The 16,999-nt window shown below is 38.6% G+C and overlaps 1 protein-coding gene across 1 annotated transcript; it reads right to left on the reverse strand.

The window, feature by feature from the left end:
* Positions 1–929: 929 nt before the first annotated feature.
* On the reverse strand, positions 930–16,652 carry yipf4 (Yip1 domain family, member 4). The gene is made up of 6 exons (XM_034185094.1): positions 16,423–16,652; positions 8,426–8,579; positions 6,495–6,666; positions 4,255–4,332; positions 4,001–4,114; positions 930–1,652 (listed from the first exon to the last, which is right to left on the reverse strand). The coding sequence occupies exons 1-6, from the start codon at positions 16,478–16,480 to the stop codon at positions 1,515–1,517; spliced, it is 714 nt and encodes a 237-aa protein (XP_034040985.1). The 5' UTR covers positions 16,481–16,652; the 3' UTR covers positions 930–1,514.
* Positions 16,653–16,999: the final 347 nt, after the last annotated feature.

Genomic DNA, 16,999 nt, shown 5'->3' on the forward strand with positions numbered 1-16,999 from the left:
GTAAACAGAAGAGAGCTAGTTTCAGGAGAAACCGCTCAATCCTCTGCAGTTGGAGAAGAGCTGGTCACAAGATAATTGCCCCCTGACACCATACAAACTCACCGGCAATATCACATAAGTCATCCAGAGGCATAGTTTTAACTTGTGGTTAAAATTTTAACAAAACTAATTTCGGACATGTTATTTAAATTAACATCACTTCAGAAGTGCTATATGTTTTAAAGTACTGCACTAATTTTGAAGGTTTTAGTGTGACCATGCTGTGTCCAGGTGCATTATGGGTAATCTCAGTACAGTCACAACAGGAGAAATGCATTTGAGCGTCTCTGATCAGGGTCCACATGGACAACAGCATTAAACTCTTTGTATATTGTGCCTAAAGCTCTCATGAGAATATATTCTCTGGGTTATTGTGTTTGTTTTATGTAAAAATGCCAGAAGAACCTCAGGTTGCTTCTCCACACAGATTAAACGTAGCACACGGATAATTTGGAATATTTGTTTTGGCAAGTTTTCACGGTCTCTCCTGCCATCTACTGGCCAGTAATGGTCATGGCAGTATTTGCCCTGAATATTAATATATCCCATAATCCTTTGCACAACAGAGTTGTTGCAGCCTCTTGCAGCTAAAGAAATAAAAATGTACATTTTGGTTGTATAATGTTCATTTACAATTGTAGTCATGGATTCTGTTGTTTAAACAGCAGCAACTCTCTGGCGCGTGAAAACAAAAACTGGTACGCAAAAAAAAAAAAAAAAAAAAAAAAAAAAAAACGGTACCAAAAGCTAAGTTTTTGGTTAGCTGTGCCCACCACTGACTATAATGCCTCAGTGTATTCCCATATAACAAACACAGCTGATAGTCAGCAATTTCACTGATGAATCTGCTGTAATTTTACTCTAAATACTCCTCAAGCAATCGATGTCTGTGGTAGATAGACAAGGCACCACATTTACTACACAATGGTTTATATCACCTTAAGTTCCCCAGATGATCATCATCAATTTGAAAGTCATGAAATAAGCAAATAAGATTGTGGAAAAATTAAAATCATACACAAACATTACTCATAATGTCAAACATTAGTTAGCAATCTGTCTTCCTCTATGGTGCCATCTCTTTTCTTAAAATCTTCCATATGAACATAATATACACACAAATATTTGGCACCACATTCTTCAGAGATAAAGCATAAAAAGAGTAGTTATAACAACACTAACTCTCATTATTTCTGTCTTCATGAGCTACAGGGGAATGCAGGACTATTGGGGCTGTATTGCACCGGTGGAGAGGAAGTCTGCATATCAAAGTTTAAGCTGTAAAGGCAGGTGGGGGGAAAAAACTATACACAGTAATATATATGCCCAATATCCCCATAGTCTTTACTTGGAGATTAAGAAAAGAAAGAAACTCCTTTGAAATGAAAAAGGAAAATCCTGGGTCTGCAGTATGACTTGTTCCTTGTGCTCTTGAGCGCACATTCAGTAAAAGGTCCAAGTTTTGACTCATCCACTCAGGCACCAGTATATAATGAAAGGAAGTAGATATACAAAAGGAAAATGGGGTAGATGAGAAGTGGCTTCTTAGTCTTGAATTCATCCCCAACAAGTAGTGAAGCAGCACTGTATGCAGCCCAGAATACGCCGAAGAGCTGAAAGGTGAGAATAAAGAGTGTTAAATTTTCAACAATATATATAACTTGTTTGGCTGGTGCTGAGACTTGCATTTTGATATAATAAGAATAACAATATATAAATCATTATGATCTATATGATGGAACAGTTGACACATGACACGATCTGAATGAGATAATTCACAAACTTGAGCAGAAGGTGGCAGTAATGCACCCTTAAAGGAAAAGAAAACCCACTGATAAAATACAGCTGGGAAGCCAGACTGTGCTATAAACTAACAATTGATGTGCATCAATGAAAATAAGGAGCTCTTACAACTGAAATATCCTCCTCTGAAAGTTGGCATTTAAGCAGAATTCATCCAACAGACGATTTCATAAATGCTGCCATTGACCCAATTAAAAAAAAAAACAAAACAAAAATTGTTTGTGGAGCTGGTGTGACATAGCGTGGCCACAGAAAGAGTAAACAGAACAGAGAGCAGGCAGCACAAGAGAGGTTTCACAGACATGGTTTCTCTCCGGTATCAGAAAATCCTGCAGGTTGGATTGGGAAAGTCTGATCCATGAATTACATCGGTATCGGGTTCCAATACCGACGTCCGACACAGGCCATAGTTACTGTGCTTTGTTACCACCATTACTGGTTTGAAGGGCTATTCCGCAGAAAATAAAACAAAAAAATGTTGGACAACCTCCTTTCTCAAATTCATTGGAGTCTGCCCATGTAATCTCATACAGCCGACTTGGTCCTTTTAGACGGAGGGAAAAGTTCAGTGCAGGCTTCGCCTCCTTCAGCCATGATGAAGAGCTAGCTAACATTAGCTGCCTGTTTGTAAACAGAGACAGAGGTGCGTGCCACGGGGAAGGGCGGCAGCGGTCGTCTCCACTCTGCCTGTCAAGAATTCTCATAACCCGCTCATACCGTAGGGACAGTGTAACTGAAAATTTTAGTGGTTTTGATACCGTGGCATTTTCATACCACGGCATACCGTGAAGCCGGTTATCGGCCCATGTCTAGTAGCAACCAACTGGGTTAGCTGACAATGGCTTTCTGAAGTGTTCCTGAGCCCACATGGTAAGATCCTTTACACAGTGATGTCAGTTTTTAATGCAGTGCCGCCTGAGGGATCGAAGGTCACAGGCATTCAATGCTGGTTTTTGGCCTTGCCGCTTACGTGTAGAAAGTTCTCCAGATTCTCTGAATCTTCTGATTATATTATGGACTGCAGATGATGGAATCCCTAAATTCCTTGCAATTGAACACTGAGAAACATTGTTCTTAAACTGTTGGACTATTTTTTCATACAGTTGTTCACAAAGTGGTGATCCTCACCCCATCTTTGCTTGTGAACGGCTGAGCCTTTTGGGGATGCTCCTTTTATACCCAATCATGACACTCACCTGTTTCCAATTAACCTGTTCACCTGTGTGGAATGTTCCAAACAGGTGTTCTTTGAGCGTTCATCAACTTTCCCAGTCTTTTGTTGCCACTGTCCCAGCTTTTTTGAAACGTGTTGCACGCATCCATTTCAAAATGAGCAAATATTTGCACAAAAACAATAAAGTTTATCAGTTTGAACATTAAATATCTTGTCTTTGTGGTGTATTGAATTTAATATAGGTTGAAGAGGATTTGCAAATCATTCTATTCTGTTTTTATTTACATTTCACACAATGTCCCAACTTCATTGAAATTGGGGTTGTAGCCTGTTAGCTTCTGTGTGCTAATAAATTTATTTTACTTCTTGTTTCATGATGCAATAGCACAACATAAAAAAAATTAAACTTATCGATCAGTGTGACATATATATATATATTTTTCCCCTCTTCATGACATTTTTGAATAGATGCAATACTCCTGTGTGACATATGGTCCAGAAAATACAGTAGTGTAATTGCGACAGGTTATGTACATAAATCATACAATGACAGCATAAGGTTTTTATGAACTTTCTTCTATGATCCATACACAGCAGCGTTTTTACTCGTCTCCTGGCATTCTCAGTGAACAGCTGCACTCTTCATTTCATCTACGTTCATCTAGGTCTTACCCCGGATACTTTAATGTGAAGAGAATGAGAGTGTACAACTCCCCCGTATGGGACACCAGTCCATCAGAGGTTACTTCCCCAGCTAATGCTGGTCCCTATTTATAGCTGGGTGGACTGAAACAATGCACACGAAGTGTGCTGTGTTGATTTGACATCTTTACACAAATGTTATTTTTATTTGACAAATTCTTTATTATTCCGCTGTTTGATGACAAAACAGCTGATCCAGCTGCTACAAGAGATTCATCTCCATATGTTGGGTTTCTCAAATGATGAGGAGGGGTAAACTTAAAATGTGATCTTTTGACTTACTTTGATTAATGTGGATACCAACTCAAAACCTCCAATCACTAAGAACAGAGGGGCTATAACGATGAGTGGAAGAAGGGAATATCCAATCACTCCAAGAACCTGACCGTAAGACACCTAAAGGAGGAGGAAACAAAAAAGAAAGATCAAGAATCACTCAGAATACAGTGATAATACAATAAAAATAATACAGCAAGGTCCTGTATTATTTTATTTACTTTATTTTAATCTTGGGTGATTATTATAGGTAAACTTACCTCACCACCAAGTACACGGGCCAGCAAGAAGATGGTTAGTGATCCAAATATCCAGATTGTTATTATCCATGACACAACCTATGAATCAAAACAGGTAGCGTGTAAAAACAAAAATCGCGTTTATTTTACCACAAGGACAGCTATGAAAATGTGGAAACTATTTATTTTTTCCAAAGATTTTTGTATTCCCAGTATGAATCAGAATGAGAAATGAAATGGGGTTGGAGGAAATAATGCAATGCTCGAGACCTACATAAATAAACAATAAATACTCAACAATATAGTGGTTTAGATATAAAGTACATTCATTTTAACAGAGTTTCTTTCAATATGCTTTGAAAACTCAAGCGCTTTTGTTGTACCCCTACAAACAAAAATAAACAATCACCCTGTCTGTCCGTCTTACAGGGGCTGAAGCCTGTCCCAGTGGTCACTGGGCAAGAGGTGTGGTACACCCCAGACTGCACACCAGTCTATCACAGGGCCACATATAAACAGACAGACTGACAAACACATTCACACCAAGCATGGGAGAATTCCACAACAAAAAGGACCAGGCAAAAAGCAATCCCAAGACCCTCTTGCTGTGATACAACAGTGCAAACCACTAATTCACTGTGCCTCCTAAACTACACCAAATTATACAAAATATGTAAGCAGACAACCTCTATAAAGCTTACATCAGTCCCGTGTTTCCAAAAAAAAAAAAAAAAAAAAAAAAAGTCAAAACAGGCATTAAAACAGTATCAATTTGCACACAGGTACACCATTCCAAATATCTTGATCTTCTATGACACATTTTAGCCTATGGCCTAGTTCAAAAATAATGAAGCCAAAGTGTGACATAACCATCAAAATTTAAAAGTGGTCTTTTTTGTGAAATGTTATCATTTTAGGTATGGTTATATATCAGAGTTTCAATATTTCTATTGTTCTCGGTTCAGTCATTGCTAGAAATTATCAGTGCATATATACTATAATGTCCTAGAGCGTAACGCTTGCGACAACAGTTGGAGTATCTTCTTTAGTCTGCAGATGCCTGAAAAAGAAATTCTGTCCATTAGTTCCTGGTATTATTGAACAAGTAATATAATTATTCTACTGAAGCAAAATAGGAGATATAGCTAAGGTTTTGACACAAATAAATCAAGGACTTATTCTCAGCGTTACGCTTGCAACAGTTTTACTTTGCTTTAGAAACATGATGTTTTTTCTAGGAAATGACATTTCTACCTTTACAAAAATGTATTACTGTGTGTTAGTATGAAGCACAAACAAACAAACTGACAAAATACAAGGTTATTTCTTTAACATTCAACTTTAAATGATAATGCTAAATATCAATGTCACACAAAATTGATGGAAAAAGTGCTATTTTGGGGGTAAATTTCGTGCATATCTCTGAAACTGTGCAGAATTGTTCCATGAAATTTTCAGTACCTGTCAAAGAGACTATAGACAACTCACAGATAAATGTGGATGGTGCAAAATAAAATAATGGCTTGTTCATGACAAATGCAATGCAAATCAGCAGTTAGGCTTCATTATTTTTGAACTAGGCCCTATGCAAGCCTAAATCTGGTCACCATTGCTGGTCCTGAAGATCAATGGCTGAGATAACATTCTAAGTTACACAGCTGAAGACCAAATGAACCCACAAACATGATAATTTGTTCTATATATACTATATTCTGCAAATATTGCATCAACTAAGCAGAATAAAACAACATACTTTGGCCTAGTAGAGCTTTCGGCAGTCCAATAATAAATGAGTGTGGTAAAACAGTATGATGAAGCTAATGTACACTTCATAACATCCATGATACCAGGGCAACAGATGCATCTATTAAGTTCAACTGTAGTCGTTTTCTTCCTGTAATTTCATTGCTTTCATTTAATCAGAACCTTTATGTAATTTTCTGCCACGATGCCGTTTTTAATTTTATGGCTTCAAAATTTTACCGAACACATACACACTGCAATAGATTGATGTTCCATCCAGGGGGAGCCATAGCGTCATCCGCTTCACATTATAGTATCCGGGGACAATCACTGACACCAAAGGGCCCCAGGACTTGTATAGGACCACTACCTCTTCTCACAGGAAGGATCAGAGCAGCATACATACTCCACTCAACAGAAAGTCATCACACATTTCTCCCATCACAGTGAGTTTTGCCCAGGTCTTTAGGGAATAAAGATTTTCTTTTGCCTATTAACACATAATGTAGTATTCTCACCTTGAACTGTCCGTAAATAGAAATCATGGAGAAGAGCAGCACCACAGCAAGAGGGCCCCAGAAGTCCGGGTTGTCTCTTACCACCTGCCGGTTGTAACCCAGAGATGGCACTGGCATCAGCACACACCGAATCTTGTAATAGATGTCTTTCAGGTCAATGTCCAACTCCTCCCTGTGCACACAGATAGGGACAGGCATCATTCCAGAATATTTTCTCTACTACTGAAAACAGAAGTCTACGTATTCAAGTCGCTGAAGTGGGATTCGATTATTTGGGAAAATGATGACTTTCTGAGAATCTTACATAGTTCTTGTCAAAATTATGGACATCTTTATATTTAAAGTACACAAAGCAGATTATCATCACAACCTATTTTGTATATTCAATTTTGTATATTCAGTCCAAGGTTACTGCTTAACACCAGGAGATCCTTGGTTCAATTCCATCTTAAACTTGGGGGAAAAAGTCACGAAAGGTCCCTTTAGAGTGCCACAGCTGCATGTCTGAGTCTGACGTACTGCTTCACCTACGTCATTTCGGATCTTTCAGCACGTCCGTAGCGATTCACTGATTATGGCCTTGTTTGTACTTAAAACTAACCTTAGAATGATTTAAGAGGTTTTAATTTGTCATCTGATGGTAATCAAATTATCCCTTTGGGTGTACAGAGTCAGTCTCATACGTGCTGCTGTTGCCTGAAATGACGCATGCGCAGTGAAGGCAGGGCAGAGCAATTTTTAGAGGGGACCATTTGGTCGGCGACACCAGGTGAGACTACGCTGGGTGCATACCAAAAGGCGAGTCTCATTTGTTTTTTATGTTTGAGGGATGAATGTAAAAAAGGGCCAATAATTGTGTCCAACTACATTTTATTTCAGCATTTTTATGTCAGTATTTGATAGCATTTTAAAAATTATTTCTGTTCAATAAATCTGGACATTTGATTAAATATTCTGATTATACAAAATCGAGATTTGTTTTGAAATTATTTCAAAACATATTTTGAATTAACCACTACAAAACCAATAATTCTGACCAGAACTGGAAATGATATTTACCATAAGTTTGAGTGAGAATCTGCTTGTTTATCAATATACTGGCCTTGTGACTGACTAACAGCCTGTACAGAGTGTACCCCTCCTCTTGTGACTGCTGGAATAGATGCCAGCCCCCCATTACTCTTAATTTTAATAAATGGGGATAGAAAATGGGTGAATGAATGGGCACAGTACTGATAAATAGTATGTCTCTTCCTTGGAATTTGCATTAATGTAACAAAGGAAAAAAATGACAACCTTCTTTAAACAACAATTTGAAAACTCAGTCTGTGATGTTAGAAAGGCAGTAAATATAACGTTATTTTTAAAAAAACATTAACTTTCGAAATCTTCAAATTACAGATGTTGTCCACCAAAGCAAAAATCCAAAATCATTAAAATTCAAAGTGACAAAAAAGGCACAAATCCTCACATAAAAAAAAAATGGAAACAGCCTAGCATTAATATTCCTTCCCCACATCCTATCTCACCTTTGTGCAGGGACAAGTTCTCCAAATGTTGCTCAGTCTGACATTCAGCAATACTCTTTCAAGACACTTCAGCAATCGTGAGGAAACCCAGATATTCCCAGAGCTATCCCTGGTAGTCTTCTTTGATAAACAACTTATTACATGTTAATCAACTAATCATTTCAAGTCTTGCTGCAATGAAAATGATTTGAGGAACCAGACTCCATAAGTCAAACATGTTATCAGCCGCTGCATGTGGAGTCACACAACTATGAACGATTTTGAGTCACTGACACAGTGACCAACATCTGTATGCTTTTCACGTTTGTGGATCTACGCCATCTGCAAAACTTGTGCGTGAAAGAAAGCAAAAATCCAAATAAAGAGAAGTATAAGGAAGGAAAAGGCACTGCAGGTACTCACAGAAGAGGCTTGGTCTCTTCACCATCCTCCTCCTCTACTTCCAGCAGCCAGCCATAGCCTCGCTGTCTCAGAAACGTGGTGGCATATGGATCTTTACCACCATCACTGCCCATATTTAATTTAATATCCGGGGCACTGATGGTTCCACTCAGCTCTGTGGACACAGGTTTGATTATGGAAACAAATGTTGGAAACTGGTACAGGGGAAATTATACACACACACACACACACACACACACACACACACACACACACACACACACACACACACACACACACACACACACACACACACACACACACACACACACACACACACACACACACACGAGTTACTCGAAGGGCCAACACGAAGTTACTTCAGTAAGTTCTACACCACACCCAGAAAACAGGAGAAACAAGAAAAGACTGTTCTTGCATTATGTTTCAACGTGGTCTCCTTTTACATCAAAGCACTTTGTCCACCAATGTTCAAGCTTCCTCATCCCTTTGTGAAAGAAGGTCACATCTTGAGCTTCTACACACTTTTGTTTCCAGGTGAGGGGAGAACTTTTTGAAGTACACTCGGGTGTGCATATATACAATGGTGGGCACAGCTAACCAAAAAGTTAGCTTCGATAACCGTTAATCCGCAAACTGAAAAGTTAACTTTTATAAAGCTAAAATGGTAAACCCCTTAAAATTTAGTGGAAGTTACAGATAAAAGCTAACCAGATAACTTTCAGTATTGACTTCAGTACACTGGCAGCTACTGACAACAATGAGTCAGCACTTCTGTCTCAGATCAGCCTTCTCTCAGCAAAAGAGACCTGGTGACCAGAGAGAAAGGAAGAGGGAGGAAAAAATTATCACTTATTTTCCACATCGTACAGACCTGCCGGTGTATTACTGGCGTCATGCACAGGCAGATAGTTTTGACTTATGGTTAAAATTTTAAACAAACTAATTACGGACAAGTTATTGTCTGTCGTTTTACAAAGTGAAATTATCAGCTGTATGTTTTAGTTTTAAAGTAATGCACTAATTTTGAAGGTTTTAGCATTTAGACGCAATGCATTCTGGGAACATTAGTTTCCTGACATCAGCGGTTGCTTGGTCGGTTTCAGTAACGTGTATATGTTACTGAAATGTAGATGGCAGTGTGTATACCATTTGCCCCACATTTGCTAAAAGTGATGATGAATTACTAAAAAAGATACATTTACAAATACAGATTTATTTGTAAAACCCACAACACGTTTCAGTAACGTGTTGTGCTGACCAGGTTAGACTATGTCGGGTGCATACCAAAAGGCGAGTCTCATTTTTTTTTGTTTGAGGGATGAAGGTAAAAAGGGGTCCAATATATTTGTGGTATTCGTGATTTTCGTCGAGCATGTTTTTGGCTGTCAAAAAAATCTTCCATGAATGTCACACACCACCCTCATTTCGCCTCATGTTGTGGAGGTCGCAACTGAGCATGTTGATCTGTCTTGATTAGTGGTGATCCTTAATAGAGCGCGACAGTGTTCTTCTCTGACATGGGGACAATTAAACCCTGCTGCACCACATTCAGTTTCATTGCTGCAGTATGCTGAAGAAGGACAGTGATGCCAAGTCGGCTAAAAATTTAATTCCAATGCTCATCAGCGCACTCCTGCAGGTGTTCCACCTGCTGATGCTGCTGCGCCTGATGTTTGGGAAAATGCGAGAGATGAAAGCTGTGCAGAGCCACACATCTGGCTCTCTCTGTTTCCTCCTCCTCTCTGCCCAACTAAGCATGCAATCACAAAGTTCTTTTGCTGTGGATTTTCAAAAGTAAACTGGAGTGATCTGAACTGTTCAGCAGCTGATGGATAAATATGTGTGTGTGTGTGTGTGTGTAGACAATTCGCCTCATTCACAGTGTGACAGAATGCGTGGAACAGCACATAATGGTTCCTGATAATTTGCCATCAACATGTGCCATTAATCCTAATGCGTGGTAACAGGTTGCAGCAGTTCCTGAGGACACCTGATGCCTCTGCCTCAAATCATCACATTCATGATCAGCGGCCAAGAATGTATACTTCGTGGCATTCGTGACTTGTTGTTATGTGTAAATGCAGGATTAAGAAAAAATGTCTCTCACTGGGCTTCTTTGAAGTTGTAAAACCAGAGAAACAGCATTGTTGTCATTCCTAGACTAAGAGACTTCAATCACCTTCTTCATCATCTCTTCTGGAAACTGTTTTGACCTCGGCACTGTGCTACTGGGTGAGACATTTAAGCATTGCCACAAATCATTCCCCTGTCAAAGCCCACAGGTGGATGCTGGGGTGAAAGCAGGGCTGCTGATGCAGCAGTGGTGGCGCTCACAAGCAGAGGGGAGAGCTGGGAAATTGAGTCTTGAATAGCCCTCTCAATTTGCCTGGAGCATTTGGGTAGATTATGAGGCATGAATGGAGAGCAAGGCAGCTCGTGGTGTCTGGCAGAATGAGCTCACGGGTTCACTGCATTTGTTATCAGATTTGGTCAATTTGTGGTTTTCATACTTTTTCCATACAGACCCAATTGATATTGCTTAGCTTTTTTGCAAGTTGCGTCTATAAATAACAATATATAATAAAATTACTAAACCACATGGATTTCCCAAGACACTTCGGTTTCATCCCACAATAAAAACATACACATTAGGCTCAACCTCCCAACAAGGTTGGTAACAGGACTTTGTGAATATGCTTGAGTGGTCCAGCCAGAGCCCAGACCTGAGTCCGAATGAACATTACCTGAGAGATCTGAAAATGGCTGTGCACCGACACTCCCCACATCTTCGACACACCGATACATCTTTGATATTGAGAGATATCCGTCTTTCTCCCATTTCCCTTTAATGTACTCTGTTGTATGTTGTTTCTTAGTCATAAGACCTTTATAGATTTTGGAAATAACTCCCGTGTTTGAAGCATTTTGATAAGCATCTGTAAATAATCTCAGTATCGGATCCTCTAGATTTGTATTGTTTCTTATATTACGATCAAAATAGTTACAAATCTGAAGATATCTATAAAATTCACTTTTCTCAAGACCATATTTTCTTTTCAAATATTCATAGTCTTTAAATTGGCCTTTTTCTGTTAAAGAGAAGAAGGTTGTTATTCCTTTTGGGATCCATGATTTGAATCTATGATCCATCTTGTTAGGTTTAAAACCAGGGTCAAAGGCACACCATTGAATTATTTGTATTTTATCATCCAGTTTATATTTGTCTTTTATTGTCTTCCAGATTTTAAATTGAGCTTCTATTAAAGGATTTTTCACAGTATCTAAAAGTCCTACAAGAATTTTTTGAGCCATCAGTGCATGTACTGTTTTTGGTTTTTTTTCCCCCCATATGGGAGAGTTCAATATATTTCCACCTAGTTTTATATGATAGGGTACAAATATTTATCAAAGGTTTAATCTGGGTCGCAAAGAAATAGTTTTTGAAATGTGGAAGGGCCATCCCACCTTCTTCCTTTTGGAGTTGTAAGGTTTGATATTTGACCCTGGGCTTTTTCCCCTGCCAGATAAATCCCTTGTCGTGTTACGCGCTCTAAAGTTATAGGATCCGTGAGATAACCATTTATTTTAATATGGCTGAGGGTTTACTATAAATTGTATTATTATTTTAACAAATTTTTCATGCATGCCAAATCTTTTTAATACATTAGAATAGAATAGAATAGAATAGAATAGAATAATTCTTTATTGTCCACCGATGTGGAAAATTGTCTTCGGCTCACCAGCACAAAAAAGACAACACTAAAATACAAGCATAGTCATACAAACACATGAATAAAACAAAGATAAGATACATAAAATACATGGAAGTAAAGGAAGAAGTAGAATAAGACCTAGTAAGATAAATAAAACGTAAAATAAGATCTAATAAAATCAAATAAAACAGAAGTAAAGCAGTTCAGGTTTTATTTGTGGAGTGGTCACTTTTTTGAGTTCATTATGGCGACGGCATTTGGTGTAAAAGATTTTTTAAAAGAACCTTTGGCCAGAGGAGCTCTGTAGTGCCTCCCAGACTTCAAGAGCTCAAACTGACAGGACAGAGGATGAGAGCTGTCTGCCAGGACTCTCTGAGCTTTCTTCCTCATCCTGTCAGTGTAAATGTGGGCCAGAGGCTTCTGGGGTTTTCCCACAATTTTCCCCGCGAGTTTTACAATTCTATTTGATTTGTCCTTACATTTACAACTCAAGTGACCAAACCAAACACAAAGATGATTTACATAGGAAAGGCCAGCTTACCGAGTCAAAAGCTTTCTCGGCATCTAGGCTTTTAAATAAAGATTCAATATTATTCTGTTGAATATGATTTATTATGTGAAGAGACCGTCTAATGTTTCTAATGTGTCTGGTCATTATGTATGAGCTCAGGGAGAATCTTGTCTAATCTTTTGGCAATTATAGCTGCAAAAATTTTGTAATCAGTATTTAACACAGAAATTGGCCGATATAATCCACAAGCTAAGGTATCTTTTCCTTTTTTGGGTATAATCGATATCACTGCATCATTCCAAGATGGAGGCATTACACCTTCCAGAGTTGTATTATAGGCTCTGAGTAAGCTTGGCATTAATTCCTGGCGAATGGCTTTATACCATTCTGATGGAAAACCATCTGGTCCGGGGGATTTGTTTGCTTTAAGCTTGGAGATAGCATTTTTTTTAGTTCTAAAGCAGTCACTGGACAAGTTAATAGTTTATTTTGTTTTTCTGTCATTACTGGCAAGTTCAGAGTACTTAAAAACCGGGCTATTTGTTGTTCATCTTCTAGCAGGGGTTGCGTGTATAAAAGTTTATAAAACCTTTTTTAATGCCTGTTGTATTTCCTGTTGCGTATATAGTGTAATTTTAGAAACTGGATCTATTATCTTGTATATGGTGTTATCAGCTTGTTGTTTTTGTAGCCTTCTTGCCAAAAGTTTCATTGATTTTGAGCTTGACTCATAGTATTTCTGCTTTGTGAATACCACCTTTTTTCCAATTTTGTTTGAGTACAGCTCATAGAGGATATTTTTTAAACTAGCTTCTGGAGTATCCTCACCATGTGTGGGGAGGCTTGGTGATCCTGCAGGCTACTTCAGTTCAATTCAGGGTTGTCTTCCATCACAGCTGTGGTCGCCCTACTTCCGAATAGTAACCCCTTTCTCCATTGTTTTTTAAAAAAAATTATGTATTTTAAGATGACCCAAAGTTTATGGGGTTATTTTTACAACTCCGTCAGGGAGCTCACGAATGAAGCTGCCATCTTCCTGGAGGCGGGACCGGTGTTTTTCATTATGGGGTGTTTTGAGTAGAATTTTAAGGGGGAAAATTAATTTTCTCCATTTTGGAATAAGGCTGTAACATAACAAAATTTGGAAAAAGTGAAATGCTGTGAATACTTTCTGAATGCATTGCATATAGTAAAGTTGTACTGATGAAGACCATCTGGGAACCTTCCAGATGGCTGACGTCCAGACGTCCACACAAAAAGCCATATTATCCTCATCTGACATTTATGTAATTTGTAGTGAGGCAAAGGAGCTGGAAATTAAGTAGAGATGTCTTATTGTAATGAACTGCAACAGTCAAATTCAGATTCCCGATACATATGTTCTGCACATTACATCTCAAGTAATTTACTGTAAATGATTGTATTATTAATAAATAAATCTAGTTTTATGTGAAGTTTTTTCCTGAAACATTTTCTCCCATAGTTAGATGAGCACATCCAGATCAGCAGGGGAAATTTAGACTCGGCTTTTCCTTGGCTGTGAGTAAATCTTTTGTAAAAAATTGAAGTGTTGGGGGAAAAAATAAGTCAATAAAATAAGGTGTCTCAGAACATTCCCCTCAGAATTTAACACAGCAACCATATGAAAATTAGTTTAAAATGAAACACTTTCATCCACCCTTTTCATGTTTCAAATCCCGCAAAACTTCGGCGAGGTCGCCGCACTGCGAGATCTCAGTAACATTGAGAACTGCATTGAGACGCTCTGATCGGGCTTCACTTTAACCGCTGCACATGGACAACAGCATTAACATCGCAACATAAAATGATTTTTATATTGTGCCTAAAACTCTTATGGGTTCTCTGGGTTTTTAGATGTTATTACTGCATTTGTTTTATGTAAACATGCGAGAATCACAGGCTGTCTCTCCGTTATTTTCAATGGGAGCTGCTGTGAGCTCCGCTCGCTTGCTGATCATGTCATTCTGGGAGAAAGTGAAGTTTGCTCTTTAACATCTTGATTATTGTTCTTTACAACACTGTTTGTCCTCTTTGTTCCAGACTAATATATAATATGTCTGAAATTCGGTTTGCGTTTATTAAATTCCACACAGATTAAACATAGCAGACACGGATTATTTGTTAGAATTGCTTTAGCAAGTTTTCAGGGTATCGTGCATGCAGTCTCTTATTAACATGATGAAAAGCATTAAAAAAATTTTACATGTTTGTAGTATAATATTCATTTACAATTGTCATCATGTGGATTCTCTATGTTGTTTTGACTGCAGCGACTCTCTGGCACGCAAGGGATTGTGGGATACATGAAAACCCTGGATGACAAAAATTACACATGATATCTCTCTTGCTGCTAGTTCCCACAATGCACAGAAGTTACTGCATTTACTATTGTTTTCCCCAACTGTAATCTTGCGCCTGCTTGCAGTGCAGGTCATGTAAGTCTAGCTTTGTCCTTGAGTATTTGCACGTAACATGTGGCTGTGTCCTAATTCATGGGATGCATCCTTCTATTGCTGCATTTGTCGACTGCATGTGTTTGTGGTGTGACTAGGCTGTCCCATTTTGAAGGCTCCTTGAAATGCAGCTGACGAATGCAGTTTTATTCTACCCCAAAATGAAGGCTAAAACAGGTGTATCCTGCCCAAACAATCTCAAGAGTCATTGTCTATCATCGTCTATCATTCCCCCCCCCCCCCCCCAACACAAAATGAGAGGGGGATTCTTTTACAGCTTGCTAAGTAAAATAAATATTAAAAAATACTAAAAGTAAACTACCATGGCTTATCACCTGCAGCTGTCAATGTTATTTGGTGAAAGGTAGTATGGCCGTAATGAGCTAATGTTCCAATCACATAATTCTTCAAAGGCTAGTCAGCCAGTCTCATTTCACAATCGTTTGGCCTCTCTGCTGTCTCACGTACTGAGATTATTCCATACCAGATTTGTATATTCGCTATCTAGGCATGCAGGAAAAATGGGAAGTTTGTTCTGTAATGTGTGGACCAAAATTAGGTTTAATGTGAATAAATTCTGATCTTATCTCTTAATGATACTGCTTCCCTGGGTTTATTCAGCAATACATTGTCTGGACAGGGTTTAAATCAAATCAACAGGAGAGTTATTTTTCTCCAGAAATTGAAACCAGCTTTCAGTCCTTTGTGGATACTCAGTACAAAAAAACTTCCCATTTTTCACACATGCGCAGATGGTGAATATACAAATCTGATATTGGGGCAATCTCAGTACCTGATAGCCGTCTGAGAAGGCCAGAGCTTCATAGAACGTAGCCTGTGAAGGATGCAGCCCCTGAACTACGACACAGCCTGTTATGTCATTCATAAGTACCAGCTCCTTTCCATTTAAAGCAACGGGCACATAAACAGGTCGTTGAGAGACCTTGAAATGCTTTAATTTTTGAATTTATCAAGCGTACTGATTGGGTATTTTTGACTGCAAACGTTTTATATTTTTAGAACACATGGTTATCATACATATGTGATACCACTCGATAATAAATGTATTTACAGAAAGCTACAATAATACACTTTAAGTAGCTACATTTTCTTCGGAAATGTCAGTGTGCTGAGGTTTCAAATAAACAATGCAGATGTGTGGAAAGTTAATTTCGCCACGTTGGAATCACGTAAACACGAGTTAGTTCCTGCTGTTCGACAACGACTCAGAAGCTAAAAAAATAAAAAAGAGACTCAGAAGCTAACAGGCTCCCGGCCTCCTTTTTCCTGCTTTACCTTCTGCTTCTGACGACGAGACGAACGTAAAGTCCCCATTGTTGGGAGACAACTGCATGGCTGATATGAAATATAACAGTCCTCAAAAATTCCACTGAGAAACAAAGCCCGCTCTGTCAATAAAACATGTCAAAGAACATGGATAAAAGTGAGCTCTTCATTTTGTTGTGGCTCTGTTGCGTTGGAGTCAGACAACAGGAAGCAGGGAAACAGCTTCGTTTTCTTCTTCTTATGCGGCCTTTCCCAGGCTGCGAAGGCGCATTACCGCCCCCTTCTGTTTGGGCATCTGTTACTTACACAACGGCGTGCGCTGGCAACAAAATGCAGAGTGGAAGAGTTAACTTATCTCAAAATCAACAAATGGTGTCGTCTTTGTAAATGACCCTATTAAAAGACACTTGTTCCACAAGTTCTAGAACATATTACTTCTTCCACCCCAGAGAGGAAAGTGGAGGCCTGTCTGTGCATTTTTTTTAAGCAGACAAACCTGTTTCTTGGCTGCTATTTCTGTTTACAAACTCTGTATGAAAAGTAATTATTCGATTCAGATCCAGGGTGCACTTTGCCTCGTCCAGTG

Source organism: Thalassophryne amazonica, chromosome 13, assembly GCF_902500255.1.
Source record: "Thalassophryne amazonica chromosome 13, fThaAma1.1, whole genome shotgun sequence".
NCBI classification, from domain to species: Eukaryota; Metazoa; Chordata; class Actinopteri; order Batrachoidiformes; family Batrachoididae; genus Thalassophryne; species Thalassophryne amazonica.

Excerpts from the sequence above, each read along its gene's own strand:
- yipf4 (XM_034185094.1), bottom strand. The coding sequence starts at position 16,480 with ATGCAGTTGTCTCCCAACAATGGGGACTTTACGTTCGTCTCGTCGTCA. Across the intron at positions 6,667-8,425 it reads GAAGAGACCAAGCCTCTTCT|GGAGGAGTTGGACATTGACC; the intron begins GTGAGTACCTGC and ends CTGTGTGCACAG. Across the intron at positions 4,333-6,494 it reads CTATTTACGGACAGTTCAAG|GTTGTGTCATGGATAATAAC; the intron begins GTGAGAATACTA and ends TTTGATTCATAG.